Below are 19351 nucleotides of genomic sequence, written 5' to 3'. Positions count from 1 at the left end.
TGTGGTCTTCGTACATAAACTACTGTGATTGACGCCGGCGCTCAGGATCTCCGACTAGTAGCATATGACATTGTCAAGGCCCGATATATGGGACGAGAGAGAGGCGGAGACTCGGGCAAACATATCAACGAATTTGAAAGCAAGTTGTGACCATTGGAGCTGCCGGGTGACGCAACTAACATAGGCAGAAGAGCGGCCCTATACGAAATACCTTGAGCTTCGTTCCCACTCTGCGTGGATTCGTACCCTCATGGTAGGATGTGTAGAAAGAGACGAGATGTTGCATGGCCGTTTTGGGTTACACACAACATCAGATCGCCACATATACTCCTGATATGCAACAAGACTTCTTTCCTGTTTGAGGAACAATATAATGATGACTTCAGTCCTATGGATCTTCCTGTTTTATGCGCAAGGTAGTAGTGGTAGTTTGAGATGAATTGACATGTACAGTGATCCCTTCCCATAAGCCGAGAGCCTGCAATCAATATGAAAACATTTCCTCTTCTTCTTTTTACTTCTACAAGTTATACAGTTCAATGGTTAGCAGGGAGCCTCCTGCCTTCGACGGACTTATAGACTGGGGTTATGGTTCCCCGCGCCAATAGCGAACGCGTCTGGAGTTCATCTAGCTGAGTCTAGAGTCGTCCGCTCCGCAAGTTGAACTCTAGAATGAATAAAGATCTGCGTAGCTAACGGGTCTAAGTTCCCGAGTGATAAAGTGACGGTCACTAACCGCATAGGAATGATATATATTAGAAGCCGCTGTGGGACTCCTTGCGGGCCCCGATCGAAGCCGTGAAACATATCGCCCAGGCTACGTAAAACGTTCTTTCTAGGAACTTCGTTTGGTAGTCTAGATACGCCGTCATCTCATTCATCTCATCATCGCCTACGTCCCGTGAATGGATCATGGGGATCGCTCAGGGCAATCTTCCTCATCACGGGTCGTGTTGCTTTTCTATCTGTCTGGAAGTTCGCTGCCATCGTTCTGGGAGGAGATATGAGCCTATATAAAATCGGTCGTCACTACCTAGGGAAGCGGCAGAAGGCACCGTGTCCCTTATCGAGAACAACCGTAATTCTAGAAAAAATATGAGCAACGGCCATTCCGAGAAGATTGAGCGTTGGTAAATCCATGATAAACAGAGACTCAAAAGACAAAAGAGTTCACCCCCCCGGTGGCGAACGGGGGCTACATCTCTGGCGCACATGCTGGGAATTTTTCGTCGACTCGAACACGGGACCTCTAAGCCTTCACCGATTAAGCTGTTCGTGGACTTCAACCACTCCGCCACTCAGCCAGTTTTGACCTGACCCCTGAGGGGGCGCCCGCTGGCTGGTGACGGGAATGGACTTGAGGGGGGGTATAAAGGGTTCTCGCGGAAGGTATGGGAAGATTTGGGAAGATTTGGGAAGGAGCGGCTGAGCCTGCACCTGCCTTACAGTCACATGGATATCATTGTGTCACTTCCTGATATTCACGACAGATTCTGTGGAAGGAGGCAGACAGGTTTCATTGTGGGTATTCCGTGGGAGACATACAGTCCATTTTGCTCAGGCAGTGTTGATGTATTAAGCTATCAATGTCCGCTATCTGGATGGGGATGATGGAATCTATACCTCAACGCCGCCTAATGCACAAGCTAGATGAACCCATCTTTCCTTCCCTTCGTCAAGCGCCGTATCCTGCCACCCCCGTCTCAGATCACTGCGTCTTCGGCTTTCTAAGCGGAGCAGTGACGGAGAAGGAGACTATGCTATACTCAGTCTTCTCGGCATCCCGCTTCTCAGTAGCCTTCTTCTCCTCCGCAGTCTTCTCTTCCTCGTCCTTCTTCTTTTTCTTCTCGTCCTCGTCGTTCTTAAGCTCCTTCACGACATTGCCGTCACCATCAAGCTCGACGACAACGTCGCGGGTGTCGAGGCTCCCGTCCTCGGTGTACATCCACATCTCCTTGAGCTCGCCACGGACGAGACCAGTCAACCAGAGGGAGCTGAGAACGCCAGGGACGAGGTACAGCAGCGCAGGCTGGCCGTGCTTGAAGACGACCAACATGACTAGTGTAGTCACCATGCCGATAGCGTAGCCAACCAGGGAGGCGTAAAAGTAAGTCTTGCTGAAAGTCGATCCGCGCACGGTCGGCGGCGCTGTTTGCGTTGCAGCCTTGAAGAGACCCAGCCACGAAGGGGCGGACCAGAACCAGTCGCCCCAACAGTTGGTGATGTCGAGGTACGGGGCCTTTTGCGCAATGTGCTGGGTTTGGCTCACGGTAACCACGTCGCCGGAGGTCGCGTCGTGCTGGTCGGACTTGAGATCGGTCGGGATATACTTGATCTGGCGCTGGTAGTGAAGCCACATGTCGAAGCGGAGGGCGAGACACATGACAATGCCCGGGACGACAATGTCTCCGAGTCCGAGAATGCTGGACCTAGCGGCGGACTGAAACTGGAGCTTGATGGGCACATCGAGCTTGGTGGCGACGGTGATCATGTAGGGGCTGGTGGAATGTTAGATGATGTGGGTTCAAATATCACTGGCAACTGTGACTGAGATGCAACTTACGTGTAGAAGACCATGATTATGTCGTAGAAGAAGAGTCCGATCAGCACCAAACTTCCCGTCGCAAACGTCGTCGGGGACATCATGAGGAATGAGCCGTAGCAGAATCCGTAGCCCATGAAGTTGGACAGGAATGGCGAGCCAGACATGAAGTAGGCCACGACGGTGGCGATAGCCAGGTTGAGACCAACGACGTGGAGGATAGTCATATGGAACTTCTCGCGAAGGAGGCCGTGCAACTTCGCCTTCACCGTCCACTCATCCGTCAAGACGTGGCGCAAGTCCCATAGAACCCGGTTGGTCTTGATGCTGTTGAGGCGCACAATGCTGCGCAAACCAAAAGGCAGCGGGTTGCTCTTCTGGAGAACCTGTGCGTTGTTTTGGTCAACACCGTCGCCTGTGACCTTGATGAAAGCCTCATCGTCATCGTTGATGTTGTAGAGTGAGCCATCGTGGCGGAAGTAGTTGGGGAAGACGAATCCGGTGGCAACCCGCAGTGAGTGTGCGATCAGAGTCGTCAAACTGGCGACACCCATGACGGACATGTAAACTCGGAGAATTTTGTTGAGGATGGCGGGGTCCTGGAGCCATTGGATGAGGTAGTAGAGGCCGATGAGCATGGTGCCGGCCAGGATCGGGAAGAGAATGGCGTCGGTAGGCATGAGACCCTCCGTTATAGGCTCGTCCTCCTTGCGTTCTTTTCCATCATTGCGCTTCTGAGGAGCGGCAGAAGGTGGGCGGCGGAGTGAGCCGTGGGCGCCAATGTAAATGATGGCTAGGGCGCTGAAGATGAGCTTGGCCTCCATCGTCAAGAAGCTAGCATACTGGGTGAAATCCCATTCCACAGCGGCAGCGGTGGCGTTTCCAGCTGCCGAGTTGCCAGTGAGGTTGCCGGTGAGGTTCTGGGCAAGCTCATCAAACGGCGGGTTGATGGGGCTGGGGACCGGTGAAGCCATGTCGTCGCTGTCGCTGTTGGTGTCAGGCTCGCGGTCGTTCCCGGGTGCTAGGATGAAACAATCGGTATAAGGGCCGAGAAGACGAGTACAATCGTCCAAGGCAAGTGAAGCTCGTGATAGTTGTCAGGATGAAAGAGGCGGAAGCAGAATGTGAATGAATGAGACGATGGTCGTTGAGAGTGGCAAACAGAAAAGCCAGATGCCCGTAATTGATTTATGCCCTCGGAAAGGACCACTGGCGTTTAAATTCTGGATAAACGTTAGAAGAAATACTAACCTCGCCAAGAGTATTCTGCTTCTTACCAATTAGTGAATGCAGAAGTTGAAGCCACCTGTTTTTGGAGATGGGTCGGATGAAAGACGACACGGTGTTTCCTGCCCTGCCTAATAAGAAAAAAGTGAGAAGTCAATTCTGTAAACCGGTCTCCGCCCTGGTCAGATTTTGCTTCGAGTGACGGGATAGGCAGGCAAGTGGGAAGTGTCCTTGGTTGAGACGGAAAGAGACTCCGGACGTCCTAAGAAAAAATAGATTCGCCGTTTGGTTTATCTTCTTCGAGAGACAAGTCGCACCTTGCCCGTGTCCAAACTCTTGAAAGGCGGTATCGATATCCGTGCGGCGCGAGCGTTGCTGCAGGAGGTTCGCCCTGCGCTGGTCCAGATTGGTACGGTAGTTTGACAAGTGAGAAGTGAGGTAGGTACCTAAGCTATGCTCAGCTCCAGGCAAGGCATGTGGGGAAGAGAGGCTTCAGCTGCCATGACCCCCACCTCAGTGCTGTGAACCATTGACACCTGAAAGTACCAGCACGAATGTGCAACATTGAATAAACATCTACGAATACACCATAAAACACTCAACCCCTTGGATCTATAAGACAAATATCATTGAACTACAGACATGAGCAGCGTCTGAAGTGTACATGACCTAGTGTAGGAAGTGATAACGCGTAATTGGGTCCGGCAAAGGTTGCGAGTTGGTGGTCCTACATAATGCCCCAGACTGCTCATTTTTTTTTCGGCTTGGGTACCTACCTCCCCCCAACTGCCTTAGAGACCTCCAGCTTCCAGTGGCGCACCTTCACCCCAGAAGTGGCTGAAGCTCCCCCCTGGCCAGCCGCCATGGAAAAGCGCAATCCGCAATCGGGCGCGATCCGCGACTGGACCTGACTGACGTGCGACCGCAAAACCTCAATCGCATCGCATCGCCAGCCTCGCCCAAAATAATTATCCGTGAACCCCTCCACCACCGCCAGCAGCACCACAGGCCACGACAATTCGCGCAGCAAGCACAGCTGTCAATCCCTCAAAATGACTACCAACGTCTCCCTCGAGACCTCAATGGTACGTCCAAACATCCCCTACACCCCATGACATAGACATCAATCCGATGCGACAACCTCCCAAACCCCCAAGCTAACCACTTCTCCTCCAACAGGGCACAATAATCCTAGAGCTCTACACCGCCCACGCCCCCAAAACCTGCACAAACTTCGCAACCCTCGCAAAGAGAGGCTACTACAACAGCACCGTAATCCATCGCATCGTCCCAAACTTCATGATCCAAGCCGGCGACCCGACGGGCACAGGCCGCGGCGGCACCTCAATCTACGGCGAAAAGTTCGCAGACGAGATCCACGCAGGCTTAAAACACACCGGCGCGGGGGTCCTCTCCATGGCAAACGCGGGGCCCGACACGAACGGCTCCCAGTTCTTCATCACCCTTGCCCCGACCCCTTGGCTCGATGGGAAACATACGATCTTTGGACGGGTCAAGAGCGGGTTGAGCGTCGTCAAGAGGATGGGGCTCGTCAAGACGGGGCCCGAGGATCGGCCGCTCGAGGAGGTCAAGATTATCAAGGCTTCTGTCGTTGAAGAGGGCGGCGACGAATAGTCAACGAGGTGGTGGTAAAGGTCTGCCTGCCTAAAGGGGCCGTATTGTCAGCATCTACACGGAGTTTGGCGTTTGGTCGAGCAGACCGTACCTTGGGAAAAAGTTATATCCAATCCATGTCGTCTACATCTTTCACGTGGTCATAAATCAAACGGAGTATGATAAATCACAAACTTCAAACTCAACGGGGGGAATCAATATCATTTGTCACAATGCCTATAAAATGTAGCCGCAATATCTAAACGCCGCCATCCGCCTCGCCAGGCGATGCACACGAGTATGGAGGGAGGAAACCTCCTCATCCCTAGAAGACCTTCCCCGACTGACTCCCTGACCATGCATTGTTGAGTATCGTGTATCGAATGTCGATCTTCTCGTCGACCAGGGCTTCAGATTTTTTGATGAGTACAGGAAGAAAACAAGAAAACGGCCAGGAACCTGGCTCTGCGGCCAGTCCCACGACCCTATTCTTTTGTTGTAGAATGCGGGCCAAAGAACTAACGTATGCCCCATCCCGGCTGATATTTGACGCCGGCCCGGGACACTGAAGGAGAAAAAATGTGGTAATGGATACAAAGGAGCGATATTAAGAGCGACGCCGTTTGTTGGCCTGTTTCTCATGCTCATCCGAGGCTCTCTTTTTACCTCGGGCTGGCGGCTGGGCCTGAACGGTAGAATGACTTTTGGCGGGCTTTTTGCCTTCAGTTGGAGGCGTTCGACTTCCAGTGGTCTTGGACTGCGAAAGCCGTCCCGTGGATCGAACCGTGTCTTGAGAAGATCCTGGCGAGTTCGGTTTTGCGGCAGAACGACCGGAAGAGTTGCTTTGAGCGGAAGGTGTGCTAGAGACAGACGCCAGTCGCTGTCGAGTTGGCTGCGGCTGCGGCTTCGACTGTGGAGGTGAGCGTTTGACTGACGAAGGCGCCGATGTGCGCTTCATAGCCAACAACTCGCTTGGTCTCCTAAGACCACAGCCGGCCGTCCTTTTGACGCTGGTTTTTGAGCTGGTCTTTGTGCTGCTCGTTGCGCTGGTCGTTTTGCCGCCCGTTGTGCCGCTCGTCGTGCTGCCAGGCTTCTAGTGTGGCGGCGACGACAATGTGCCAGACGATTCTGATTCTGCGTCTTCGTCCTTCTCTTTTCCGTTCCGGCCATTCTTGGATAACGGCGAGGACAAGGGCGGCTTGGCGGCACCGAGCTTCAGTTTCTTGGCCGGACTAATGCCCTTGGCCTCCTTCTTTTCCTTCTTTGGCGCAACTTCAACGGTGGAGTTGTCGCCGTCGTCTGCCTTTGCCTCACGACTCAAAAGTGAGTTCGTCTTCACCTTTTCCTTCTTAGGACCTTTTGTTTTGAGTATGACCTTTTTTGTCATCAAGGGTGTCGACTTCAACTTCTTCTTCTTATGGCTGTCTCCCGATTCGTCCTCGTCTTCAGGTGCCGCCACCTCCTCGCTATCGCGCTTCTTAGGGCTCGAGGCCCGCGATGCAGGCGCCGGTGTTGCCTTTTGGCTTGATGGGGGTGTTCCGTCGTGCTGGCTAGCGCCATTGCTGCCATTTGAGATCTTTGCCGCCGCAGCGCGACTGGCATTGCGTCCGCTATTTCCAATGCAAGAGCCCATGTGGTTGTTGAGACGGGTGACAAGAATGCATCGTTTGCACTTGCTGCAGGTGGCGGAGGGAAATGAAAGCACGTTGGCTGGTCGCGCTTCTCCAGGACCGGCTGACTCGATATTCGGATCGGGCTTCATATCCTTCTTCTTCTTACCACGGCCGGGACCAGGCTGAACCCAGGTCTGCCCGTAAATGTCGTAGCCGGGCTTGTCAATGTAGGGGTGCTTCTTGCAGTAGATGACGCTTGGATCGGGCTTTCGCGCGCCTTTGCCATCGGTCGGATAGAGCAGGCGAGGCAGGTGGCATCTGGGGCACAGGATCTCGGATGTGGTCTTGAGGGGGTTGCCCTTGAGCAGAACCTTGCCGTCTTCGTATATCGCAGCGTCGGTCTCTATTCGCACGTCTGGCTTCGAGTCGGGGGTAGAGCTCTCTGATGCATCGGAAGCCAGCTTCTCGACACGAATGGCAGCGGTAGACGCTCTCGCCATTTTCTCGTCGCGGTGGACTTTGAGTAGCAGGTCATGTACAATGTTGTACATGAGATCGTCGAGGACAGCGTGTGCCTGTTGCCCAATAACAGACCATGGTCAGCATCATTTCAAGTCATCAGCCATGGCGAACAGTCGCCCAGCCCAGCCGCAGCGATTCGTAGAATCAAATGGCCGCGATGATTTGAGTGAGACCGGGGAAGGAAGGGGAGGGCAGGGGATGGAAGAAGACTTACAAGCTTGTCCATATTGCCAGCGTCGTCGGGAGCGACAATCACTCCAGCCTTTCCTGTATTGGAAGCCATCTCGGCGAGGCCGACGGAACGGCGCACAGAGGCTGAAGGGAGTAAGATGCCGTCGTGATCGCAGCCTCGGAGGGCGGATAGCTTTGTAGTCGTGTGCAGGAAGAAATGTGGTTTGTGGAATCTGAATCGGGTTGACGGGTAACTAAAATAAGGTGCCACACGGCCGGTCGAGGAGCGGGTGGTTCAGCAGCCGCAGCAGTGAGCAGTGAGCAAGTCGTAGTAGCAGCAGGTGCAGTGCAGGGGGGGATGAGGTCAAGCTGAGCAAATGGAAAGGGACGACCGACCGACGCCGCCGCCAGGGAAGGGTTAGAGGAAAAAAGTTTCGGAACCTTGCTTTGCTGAAGTAATAGGTAAGGGTGCAACAGCGATGGCGAACAAGCAACGGACACAAGGATTTGCGGTTAAAGTGTAGGTAGGTTGTCTCCGATGAGCTAGGGGGTCGACTTTCCCTTTGTCGTACCACGCGAGAGGCCCTATGCCGAATCTGGATAGGACGGGGGGGTTTGAAGGTGCGAGGCGAGAGAATCCGATGGTCGCGGCCAACGTCGGTGTTGGTTGACCGGCGGAGCAAGTAAGGTAATTGGTTTAGCGGGTGAGATGATAGGTAGGGAGAGAATTGCTCGGGGTTAGGTGAGCAAGGTAAGATCCTCTCGAAGCCCGGTGTAAGATGAGGTGAGGTGGTTGATGGGGGATTGGAGAAGGAGAGAATGCGAATTGGGTGGGTTTTCCGGATTACCTTAGCAGATTGCTCAGGCATCTTTGTCAAGGGAATTGCGGGAAAGAGCGACTTTGGTAGGAAGCCCGGAAGCAACTTCCCAAAAGTGTCAACGTCGATCTGCGGGCCGCCTCACTCACAAGTTCACAACCATTTGCAAATGAAGCAGGAACCCATCGGGCAACCTACAACCCAGTACCTTCCTCACAATGATTACCTTAAATAAGGTATAGTAAATGCAACAGATAATAAAGTCCAAGGTGTCATATCTTCAGTTGGATGGCTTCCGTTGTAGCATGATGTAAGCATCCTTCTGGAATCAAGACAAAAGTCCAAAGAGAAATCATTGAGCGGTGACAACTTTCCCCAGACTCTTCCACCCCCCGATCCAACACGGCACCCGGATTCTTTGCAGATAGCAACGAAATGATAACCCTATGCACCAATGCACTTTCAGTTACATCCACGCTGCCAAACACGCTCGCAGAACAGGGAGACGGGCTTGGATGTCATCCCATCCCATCTAAGGATCCCGTCATGGAAACTACGGAGCGGATACAGTGTCCCCATCGGCGCATGCATGTGCCTGACTTTAGTCCCCTTTTCGCCTAGGTGCCATAGCCAAGGTGCACAGGGGTCCAAAGGGCTAAATACCGGTCAACAACTACCATCAACATGAACTTCGTTCCGGGATACTTTGATTGGAATACCTACTCCGAGGACATCCTCAGACGACTTGCAAAAAAGCCGTAAGGGAGGGGACGACAGAGTCATTGATAGCGGTAACAAGACAAGCTCCGCATATAGTGAGCGGCTATGGTTCTACCCTCCACCTCGCGCTCTCAACCTAGGTAATCTCGAGAGCAGCAACTACCTACCTTAGTTCCTGTGGAAGAGATCGATTCACCTACTAGGTGTTGTGTTGATAGTTGATCGGACCTTTTTTTTTTTTACCCTCGCCGATGCACTCCCTCCTTCCAAGAGAACACGCTGGTGAGTATGCAGCAGACATCGTCACTGTCGAGTCAAGACGGCGATTTGCCAGGGGTTCGCTATTGTTCCATGATTCGTTCAGAGAGTCTAACCATCCATCAGTCTCTGAAGTTCATGCAGTAGTTTTTGGCACTACCAATCTCCGGTGCTCCTCCAATTGGTCTCGTGGTCTCTTTATACAAGTACGGAATACGGGGTGCATGTAATACAGGATATCTTTAGCACAACACCATCTCTGATATTCGTCTCCCTGCAATTACTCAAGGGACGAGCCGGTGGAGCCGTCGCTCTCCCGCCGGAGCCTCCAGAGCCGCGTCTGACCGCATCTCTTAGACTCTTACACAGTAGTTGACATCGGGGCTGACTGAACGCATCTGTCCGTTTGAGCCTCTGAGGGTGTACGAGGTACGGAGTACCTGTCTCCTTCCAGAGACAGCCCAGGGAGAAGGAGCCACCAAACCTAAACCGAGTCACGACTTGCACCACCTTCCGTCTCGCTGCAAGGAACCGTCTACCTGCCCTGCAAGCCGAAAAAAAAAGTCGCAACCATTCAGAGACAGTGACTTCCTAAACCTTTCGCCTAACTCCCCTTTCCCCCTTTCCCTGCATTCATCGTCACCGGATTATTAGAAACGAGACATCACCAGATCCCAAACCAGACTCTTCAAGTACCGCACGCGTGTAAATGCCCACGCCTCAGCGCACGCGCAACTGGAGTTCTGTCTACTCGGGAATTATTTGACAGAGTATCATCCCTCCAGCTCGAGTGCTCAATCTACCTTGCTACCCTGCTGCTCCACATTTTCTTTCGCGCAATCCTCCCTCCAGTCTCGACAACTCACCTATGAATACATTTCCCTCCTTCACAAGTCAAGCAAACGAACGATCTTCCGCCCAACACACAGCATGTCTCTCCCCCAGACCACGACAATGAAGCAACCACCGACCCAGTCCTCCATCAAATCCTTCTTCCAACCCCGCCAGCAACCCACCTACGCTCCGCCTCCCCCAGCGTCAAAGTACGCCCCCGCGCCGTCATCGAATGGAACAGCAGCTGCCCCTCCTCCCACGACCAAACCCCCACCATCGTCAACAACAACAGCACCACCACCACCTCCTCCTCCCAAATCCTCAGTGACGACGGCGACAACAACGACAACACCATCGAGAACTTCACCTCCAGCAACGACACCGCAAACATCACAACCGCCAGCCTCGGCGCCCCTCCACCCAAGCGCCTCGATCCGCCCCGTCTCAGACCAAGACCTCCAACCCCTCCGCCGCATAAACTCCCTCCTCCTCCCAGTAGCCTACCCAGAAACCTTTTACGCCGCGGCCTTGACGGGCCCCTTCTCCCGCGTCGTCACCTGGCGCGACCAACCCACCACAAACTTCTCTCAGGAAATCGTCGTCGGCGGCGTCGTAGCCCGCATCGAACCCTCCCCCTTTCCGTCCGCGACCCCGACCCCGACCCGCCTCGAACACGCCCTCTACATCCAGTCTCTCGCCCTCCTCTCCCCATACCGCTCACATGGCCTGGCCACCGCCGTGGTAGACCATCTCGTCGCCGCGGCCGCAAACTCTTCCCCCGACGTCAACCTCCGCCACATCTACGCCCACGTCTGGACCGACAACGAGGAGGGCATGCGCTGGTACGCCGCCCGCGGCTTCGAGCGATACGGTGAGCCGCTACAGGGGTACTATATCAAGCTCCGACCGGACTCAGCCTGGATCGTCCGCCGCGCCGTCGGTCCTCTGTCCATCGGCGGGCAGCAACAGTCCTTATCCTCTGACAGAGCCACGGCACCACCGCCGATCCCAGGTCCCACCGCCGCCATCGCGAACCTGCCACCCATGAATGGAAGCAATGGTGCCGGCGGGCCCCCTCCTCCACCGTTGTCGAGGACGATCTCGGGCACATCCTTCCAGAACCGTCGCGCGGCGACAGAGTGGAACGATCTTCCCGACGAAATGGCATCGGCCAAGCTCGCGCCTCCCAAGAGCAGCGGCGGCTCGGGCGCGAGTTCCCGCAGCAGCTCGACAGTGAGGAAGAAGAAGGATAGATCCTACCCGGCTGCCGCTTTTCAGGGCTAGGCGCAAGAGGGGCGTGTGGAGTTGAGTCTTGCCCAGACAATCAGATGGCGGCAGGATGAAGAATGACAGTCACGTACAAATGGGAGTACTCAGGACAGGCAGGATCGGCTTCATCCCAAACCCCGAACTGTCCCGAGCACTGGTCGACTCCATGGCATTCACCATCTAAATCACAAGATGCGAGGTGGGAAAGACACAAAATACTAGAAAAGATTCGCCCCCAAATTTAGAGGCTAGCCTGCTATAGACGTTTTGAACTTTCGTTTTTAGAGAAAAATTAAAAACAGGACAAATATTTAAACAGGTAATGCGTTTTGAACAAAAACCTTTCCCAAAGCAAGCAAGGTTATTCTGTTTTGCTCAGGCCCAACTCCGGTATTTTCCCCCTTTGTGTGTGTGGAATCATGAAGAAAATGATCAAATCCCCAATGCCGAAAACAGAAGATGCTTACACGGATGGGGACGCAGACAAGGAGGAGTGAGAAAAACATCTCCTTCTCTTCATGTCGGTTGTCCCAAATGACTAGTGGGTTTTGGTTTTCCCACACTTCCTTCCACCCTTTCCCATTCCTCGATCCCCCCCATTCATTCATCTCTCTTATACTTCGTTCATCATTGACGGTTATACCGGGACCACCAGACGGCCGCAATGGCTGCAACACCAACGATGCCTCCGATGATCAATGTCGTGTTGGTTGTTGACACCTCTTCGCCTATAACGCACGCACAAAATGTGATTAGCCGACAGTCTCGCAATGCATCGCAGCGGGAAGTTCATCACGGTCGAGATCGCCCTTTGTCTCGGCGACTCCAGTGACTAGCAACTTACGTTGTTCAGGGATAGAGTCAAGTTCCCTCTTGACATTCTGTCTGAACTCAGTCAAGACGTCGCCCTCCTTCTCCATGCCAGCTGCCACAAGGGCAATGAGGGCGGCGCCAACTCCACTTCCGTCCTTAGCGATGCCAATGCGGATCTTGTCAGCACCCTTGGGGCCGATGCTCTCAATGGAGCGCAGGGCCTCGTAGATCATGTCCCTGAAGAAGGGGTAGTGCTCAACCAAGCTGCCGTCGACACCAACATCAATGACCTCCTCCGTCTCGTCGTCAAGCTTGCCGGACTGGAGAACAATGGCGCCAATGGCGACAGCTGACAGGCGAGCTGCGCGACGGCCGACGGAGCCGGCGACGGCCTTGAAGGCCTGGGCGTCCTCGAGCGAAGGGCTGTACACCAGCATCTCGGACTCCAGCTGCTGTCTCAGGGTTGACAGCTCGGGGGTGTTGTCGGCAGCGGCAACGGACATGATGGAGCTGTCCAGGCCCCACTGCTTGAACATGCCGGACTGAGCACCGATACTTGTTGTTGACTTCCAGTCGTTGAAGCTAGAGTTCTGGTCCTTAAACAGGGAAAGCTTCTCGTCCTTGAGCATGTCAAGGATGGTCAGACGGACAATCTCGCCCAAGAACATGCCAGAGACACGCTTCTCAAACATCTGGATGCCGGGGTTGACACTGGCCTTGTCCAGAGCATCATCCCAAGGGGTGTTGGGCAATACGTTGAGCTGGTTGTCGAAGGAACCCCACTCAGTGTTCACAACCATCTCGCCGGTAGCAGCCTCGAACTCGCCGACAATGGGCTTCTTGATGTTGGACAGCTTCTCGAGGTAGGCGCCGTTGGTGCCAGTGCCGAAAATGGCACCCAAGATGGAGCCGGACTTGCCGGTAGAGGTGTAGGATCTCGCCATCAGGGTTCCGACGGTGTCGTTGACGAGAGCAGCAACGCGGACGGGGAGGTGCAGCTTGTCGATCTCGACCTGCAGCAGAGCACAGACATCCTTGCCGACGGCATCGGGAATATCGAAGCCCTTGGTCCACCGGATCAGGTTGCCCTTGTTAATGCCAAGCTGCTGAACGGGGAAGCTGAAGGTGAAGCCCAGGCGGAAGACGTGCTCGTCGCGGTAGCCCTCGGGGGCGCTGTAGGTTTGACGGCGGCGAATGTGCTGCTCAAAGTGCTCGGCGTGGTGTTCGCGAAGGAAGAGCTCAATCTGCTTGGCGAGGAAGGAGAAGAGTTCCTCGGCGGTCTTGGCGACCATGAGCTCCTTGGGGATCGCGACCTTGCTGTATGTGAGATTGAAGGTAGTGTCACCGTTGAGCTGGACGGAGCACACGCGGAAGTTGGTGCCGCCGAGGTCGACAGCGAGGTACAGGCCCTGTAACAAGTGTCAGTGAGTGCACTCCCGCAAAGTGGGTTTGCGAATGCAAAGCTTCGTTGCTGCACAATTTACCTTTTCAGTACCATTGGGCACGCCAGTGACGTAGGTCGGGATCTGGCTCATGCTGGATCCATCCTTTTCCAGGCCAGTTTCTGCGAATTGCCAAAAATCAGCTCACTTTTCTCGACTGTTGAGTATTGCCGTTCAAGACTGTTTTTTTTTCCGGCGCAAATACTCGGCCGTGACAACGACAGTTCCCGCAGGTGAATACCTGCAGAGAGCGGGAGCGCGAAGGGAGAATGGGCAAACTTACGCATTTGGCCAAGGAATTCGCTGACGGCACGGTTGAGGTATGCATCGGACAGCTCGAACTGGTCGACGACGCGTTTTGTCTCTGCTTCGAGCGCCATTGTGAGAGGTATGGAGATTGGCGGCGTGGTTGGAAAAGGCGCTGGATTTTCGCAGACGGGCTCCTGGAAGATTTGTGCCGAAGGAGAATAGAAGGGAGGAGGCGGGTAGAAGAAGTTCTGAGAGGGGAATGAGTAGGAGCGAAGCTGCAGTTGGAGGTGCGGCGGAAGGAGCTTGGTGTCTCGGAGGAAGAGCTGCGTGAGCTGTTTTGGTACAAATTAGTCCAAGGCAATCTTCGTTGTAAGAGGAAGATGAAGTGATTCTCCAGATAAGAGAGGGCAAAGATATGAGGAGAAAGAGTTTGAACTTGAGAATTCGAACAAGGCAAAGCCAGGTAAGGTAGGAGGGTGAGGAAGGTGTGGGACAATGGGAGAAGAAGGTCAGACAGAGCGAAGGTGAGGAAGTTTTTGGGGGAGCTCTGAGGATGATGTATGTGACGAAATCGCAGTGGAATGGACGGGGGATGGGGTTCAATTGGCATGGGAGCGAACATGGAGCATGGGGAGCAGGTGTGGAGCTGATGGTTGCTGGTCCCATGGAGCAGGGCGACAGGCATGCAAAGTAAGGACCGTAAGGTAGGTACTCGCCAAGGTACCTTGCCAGCACTCAACACCACCAGAAAGCAGTGAGGTAATGTCGTGGTGGGGTGACCGAGGTGGTCCGTCTCGTGCTACAATCCGTAGACACGATTTTCCTCCAGCTCCAAGCCTCCAAGACTCTTGTCTTCCACCTTGGGTAACACAAGTCCACGACATTTTGGCAATTGGCCATCATGACAGAGGTCGCCCAGAATAGCGAAGCCGAGGCCAAGGATACGGAACAGGGACGATGACCAAAACCCTGCCACTGGAGTCGTCGTTGACTAACTCTCAGTTGATGATGCCCCAGGTCTGCATGTGGGATGCAAATGCCATTGGGTCACATCCAGACCTTCAAGTTCTGCAAGTCTCGAGACCTTTTTTGTTCTCCCTTTCCAGATGTTGGGCCGGACGGAGGACCAAGCTGCGCGACGAGAATAGGGTCTTCTGCAGCACGATTCAGCATGGTGAATGGACGGCTACAGCTGCGTGATGTGAGGCGAGATGCGTCGCCGCGGAAAGCTGGAACTGGAACTGGAACCTGATCCTTGGAACCAGCTCTGCCCTTGGGGGGCGTCGACTAGGTACTGCGGGGAATCGTGCGCCCGTGTGTATCCGTACAAAGTAGGTCCAGTAGCGTAATTCAGCGAGACAGACCACCCAGACTGCCCATAGTTTGGCATGACGACGAGGTACGAAGGCGGCGGCAGAGTCCGGTCAAGTGTTCCGTTCCTTGGCCTTGGCCCATGGCCCTGCTGGCAAAAGCTCGGGAGCCGAAAGCAGCTCTGGCCGCTTGCCATTGGATCGTGGCTTCAACTTCGGCCCCGCCGTTGGCCCCAATTGGGTTCCGGCGAGGTCCCGATCATCGATTGCCTCTCATCTCTCATGTCGCTCGCTCGATTTTCTCGCCCGTTTCTCCCTCACCGAGTTCCCTGCCCACTGCTATTCGTTCTGGCCTGGTCTGCTGCAGCTGTGCGAAACATCAAGGCAGGTAAGGTAGCCAACCGCTTGACCATCCATGGTGAAGATTCACTCAAGGAGAGTCTCCGGCGCTTCTCCCGGCTCAAGTCGTCTGCATGCTGCCACCCCATGTCTCCTGCTCCCCATCAAGCAGATTCCCCCAAACCTGGGCCCCCGTGGAAGTCCGCATATGCCCCAGGGGAAATTTTCCCCCAAGTTTGGGACATGGGATAAGGTATTCGGACAACAACCATATCCATACCCAAGGCACCCAGGCGGCCAGGCCACCACGCGCGAGACTGACGCTGGCGGCGGCTCACCACCCACTGCACTCGCAGGGCTCTGACAGGCGACACTATCACCCCCCGTCCCATGGTGGCCCACTTCTACGCCGAAGAAGCTCCCGTTCCCATCCACAATTGTCCACACCCGGGCGGGCCACCGAACATGCCGGAAATGGAGAGACTTTGATCAAACACAAGACGAAAAATTGAACCCACGGAAAATGAGCGCATGCAACTACACCACGCCGTCGCCCGGCAGAAAACAAGGGGGCGGGGACGTTGAGTCTTTTGAGAGACTATGTGTGAGTTCAGGGCAGTGGTTTGGGATATGGGGATCCAGGGTCAGGTAGTGTGAAGTGTGTGATAGGTTTGTCTGATGGGAAACGACGGATACAACGAAGGAGAATCTGCACTGCTGCAGAGGTACTTACTAGGACGAGTGCTAAAAACACCACCGAGCAAAGGCCGTACCAAAATGAGGAGACCCCATGGGAGACCAGGAAGCTGCTCCTCCTTCTCCGACGTCTTGGTCCGTGGCCCTTGACGTGACCGTCGCTTTTGTTTGTCTCGTTGTCGATAGTTTCGACGTTGCCGCCATTGATACTGCCAGCTTGCCTCAACGCCCCCCCGTACTGGCTCATACTCTGCGTGTCGTCGTCAAATGCCTCGTCTGATGCAGCTATATTCGATAAGTCTTTCTGGTTGGTAATATCACCTCCCCCAGTCGTTGACCTTAACTGCTGTTGCTGGTCTTGGAGGTCTTGATAATCGATACCAAGAGCACCCGCGCGCCAATCGGCGCCTCCACCCCGGACGTAGGCCGACAGTGTGCCGGTGATTGACAGCTTGAAAACGCTCGGATTCTCGCTGCGGGCGCGTTGCTGCACCTCACTGCGAAAACACCAGCGTCTTGCTGAGATAAAGTACCGATTTGAGCGCTCCTATACGGGAGTCCCAGACTGAAGTGAGGTAGCCCGGGACGGGATCTAGCTCCGATGAAGTGACCGGATTGACCTTGGTGCGTGCAGGTGCAACCTGCGAGACGCAGCGCAGTAATGGCGCGCGGCGTTTGGGTTACGGAATAACAGCGGCGAGCCGCGAGAGGTGGTGCCAGTGGTGACCTTTGGCGCCGAATTTCTCCCTCTCGGCCCTTTGGAGGAGACAGAACACGTTTAAACGGCCCGTCTGTAATTAGTTTCCCGGGTGTGACGCTGCGGATAGACGAAGGAGACCCAGGCCTGGCGCCCCAATGAGGTCATATATGGGGATCCCGGGTGTACCTGGACTGGACTCTCGAAAAGGTGGGAAGACCTCTGCAGGGTTTGCGCCAAATTCTGATGTCCTCGTGTGTCGTTTTGTCGTGGATTCGTGGGTTGCGCCAGGCGGCGGGGGGGCTAGCGGGGAATAAAATCAAAAGATGATAATTGTGGAATTATGAGGTGAAGAAGAGTACACCGTACTGGAGAACAGGAAAAAGGCGGAGAGGGCAAGAATCTAGAGTCCTTTGTGGCCTCGAAAGTAAATCGTAAACGCTTTGTTTCGTTCAATTGCTCGTGATAGTCGTGCGCTCGTCACGTCAGACCGATGATCAGGGTCCCTCGGCTCTAGGCTGCTGGGTCCTGGATGCTGGGTCTGGGTTCCCGGATCTTTGGGGGTCTCAAATCTGAGTCGGTCGGGAGATTCCCTGGTGCGTCTTGGTGGTGTTCGATTCAGAGCGTTGGTGGCTTGACTTGGTATTAATAAACTGGGCTCCTCGGCTTGCGGCTGCCACTTCTTTAGCATTCCGTGTGCCAAAACGAACGTCGCTCGGTCTCTGTCTTCTTTTTCTGCTGTTGCTTCCCCAGCTAGTGCCTGCAGTCGTATGTCATGCGACCGCAACGAATTGGCTTTCCTGGCTGGTCCTGTTCGAAGGAAGTCGGCAGAGACGCCGCCGTAGCGTGAGGTGACGCAGTTGCTCCAGATGCAGTGGTCTAGCCCTCTTACAGATCGGGGGGCACGTCAAAGTGCAGAACCAATCTTGATAACGAGGCGTCCAAAGATGCTTCCTACAGTTATGGCCAGAGCTTCCCGGTTTTCGTCTTGGCAATGATGATTGGTAGCAGCCGTCCGCCGTGGTGGTGGTGCGGATAGTGTGTAATTCTGATCAGAGTGTGAAGATCGAGCGCTACTCTGATTTGCTAGCGTAGACTGTCGCACAATGGGCGGTCGCCGTCGGACTACTTATGGTTGACGTGGAACAAACTGAAGGCGAGATAGGACGGCCGCTTCTTCAGAAATTGGTGGTTTCAGGAGGAAACAAAACAGTCGAGCGAAGAGGCGACAGGTCAAGTTCAGGTCAAGGCAAGACGAGACGAGAAGGCAAAGAGCAAAGAGGAGGTTGGCGCGCAAGTCGATCCGTCTTCCCTTGGTCCCCTCCTCTCTGTTTCTGTCTCTCTTCCCTCGTCTCTCTTTCTCGTCAGCCGAGGCGGGTTCTCCTTCTCGAGCGCTTCTGTCGCATAAGAAACACTCCTGGGATTGGATTGGAGGAGGGGGTGCGCCGGATTTGAGATTTGGGTTGACCACTCAGATCGCTATCGAACCGTTGCAGGGTCCCGCCCAACTGTGCGGTGTGAGCTGCAGGGCCAGGGTGCTTGTCTAAAGTAGACTCTGGATCGTTGGAGAGGAGAGGATCTTTCAGCGGCCTTGCTGCGAATGAGAGCCGGTTACGGAAGGGGAAGATAGATGACGCTTGGCCGCCTTGAGTTTGGCCAGTGCCGACAACCTGACTTCTTGGACAACAGGAGGTTGAAAAGAGGGAAAAGGCTGGGAAACACCGAAGGCCAGAAACAAAGCACACGATGTGCCATGGACCGTGGGCGAAGTTACGAACCTTCCATACACTTGAGTATTTGGGAGTATGGCAGGAACGGCTCTCCCATAAAGGAAGGAAGTTGGGGAGCTGATGAAACGGAACCCCCAGCGTGACCACCAGGCCCCTGCCTCCAACTGGCAACAACGATGGGAGCACGGAAGGTATCTCCCCCACGACGTCGCTCCCCAGCATTTGAGTGGCGGCTGCCACAAAATACCCGGCACTCAATATCATCTCCAGCTGGGGGAGCCTCGTACACGAGCGACATGATACGACACTTGGTCTTTTTCTTTTGTGAACTTCCAGAAATTTCCATTCCACTAGGTATGTGCCATGCTGTATGTTGCAGTAATCCCATCCACGTATCATCAACTTTCCTCAATGGTGCTCTCTACCCACTGGACCATCGATACTATTGATATCGTAATGCTTCTTTGCTTGCCAAACTCCCCACTCC

General features: G+C 54.4%; 6 protein-coding genes across 6 annotated transcripts; 3 read left to right on the top strand and 3 right to left on the bottom strand.

Annotated features, from left to right (window-relative positions):
• Positions 1–1708: 1708 nt before the first annotated feature.
• CLUP02_09203 (signal peptide peptidase) lies at positions 1709–3516 on the bottom strand (the record flags this gene model as incomplete). Its single annotated transcript, XM_049288182.1, has 2 exons — positions 1709–2498; positions 2564–3516. 2 exons carry the CDS (start codon positions 3514–3516, stop codon positions 1709–1711), a joined length of 1743 nt encoding a protein of 580 aa, XP_049145326.1.
• A 1305-nt stretch (positions 3517–4821) lies between these two features.
• On the top strand, positions 4822–5404 carry CLUP02_09202 (cyclophilin type peptidyl-prolyl cis-trans isomerase/CLD; the record flags this gene model as incomplete). Its single annotated transcript, XM_049288181.1, has 2 exons — positions 4822–4854; positions 4949–5404. The coding sequence occupies 2 exons, from the start codon at positions 4822–4824 to the stop codon at positions 5402–5404; spliced, it is 489 nt and encodes a 162-aa protein (XP_049145325.1).
• A 304-nt stretch (positions 5405–5708) lies between these two features.
• Positions 5709–9029, bottom strand: CLUP02_09201 (transcriptional activator; the record flags this gene model as incomplete). Its single annotated transcript, XM_049288180.1, has 8 exons — positions 5709–5848; positions 5907–5948; positions 6050–6465; positions 6508–7571; positions 7733–7882; positions 7963–8058; positions 8262–8647; positions 8978–9029. 8 exons carry the CDS (start codon positions 9027–9029, stop codon positions 5709–5711), a joined length of 2346 nt encoding a protein of 781 aa, XP_049145324.1.
• A 1410-nt stretch (positions 9030–10439) lies between these two features.
• On the top strand, positions 10440–11603 carry CLUP02_09200 (acetyltransferase; the record flags this gene model as incomplete). Its single annotated transcript, XM_049288179.1, has 1 exon — positions 10440–11603. One exon carries the CDS (start codon positions 10440–10442, stop codon positions 11601–11603), a length of 1164 nt encoding a protein of 387 aa, XP_049145323.1.
• A 612-nt stretch (positions 11604–12215) lies between these two features.
• CLUP02_09199 (hexokinase) lies at positions 12216–15265 on the bottom strand (the record flags this gene model as incomplete). The annotated part of the gene is made up of 5 exons (XM_049288178.1): positions 12216–12316; positions 12433–13810; positions 13886–13965; positions 14127–14424; positions 15152–15265. 5 exons carry the CDS (start codon positions 15263–15265, stop codon positions 12216–12218), a joined length of 1971 nt encoding a protein of 656 aa, XP_049145322.1.
• Positions 15266–15303: 38 nt separating this feature from the next.
• On the top strand, positions 15304–16105 carry CLUP02_09198 (uncharacterized protein; the record flags this gene model as incomplete). Its single annotated transcript, XM_049288177.1, has 3 exons — positions 15304–15423; positions 15500–15771; positions 15838–16105. 3 exons carry the CDS (start codon positions 15304–15306, stop codon positions 16103–16105), a joined length of 660 nt encoding a protein of 219 aa, XP_049145321.1.
• Between the last annotated feature and the right edge of the window lie 3246 nt (positions 16106–19351).

Source organism: Colletotrichum lupini, chromosome 4 (assembly GCF_023278565.1).
Source record: "Colletotrichum lupini chromosome 4, complete sequence".
In the NCBI taxonomy this organism is placed as follows: Eukaryota; Fungi; Ascomycota; class Sordariomycetes; order Glomerellales; family Glomerellaceae; genus Colletotrichum; species Colletotrichum lupini.
The sequence above is the reverse complement of the archived record's forward strand: the minus strand, read 5'-3'. Positions and strand labels throughout refer to the sequence as shown.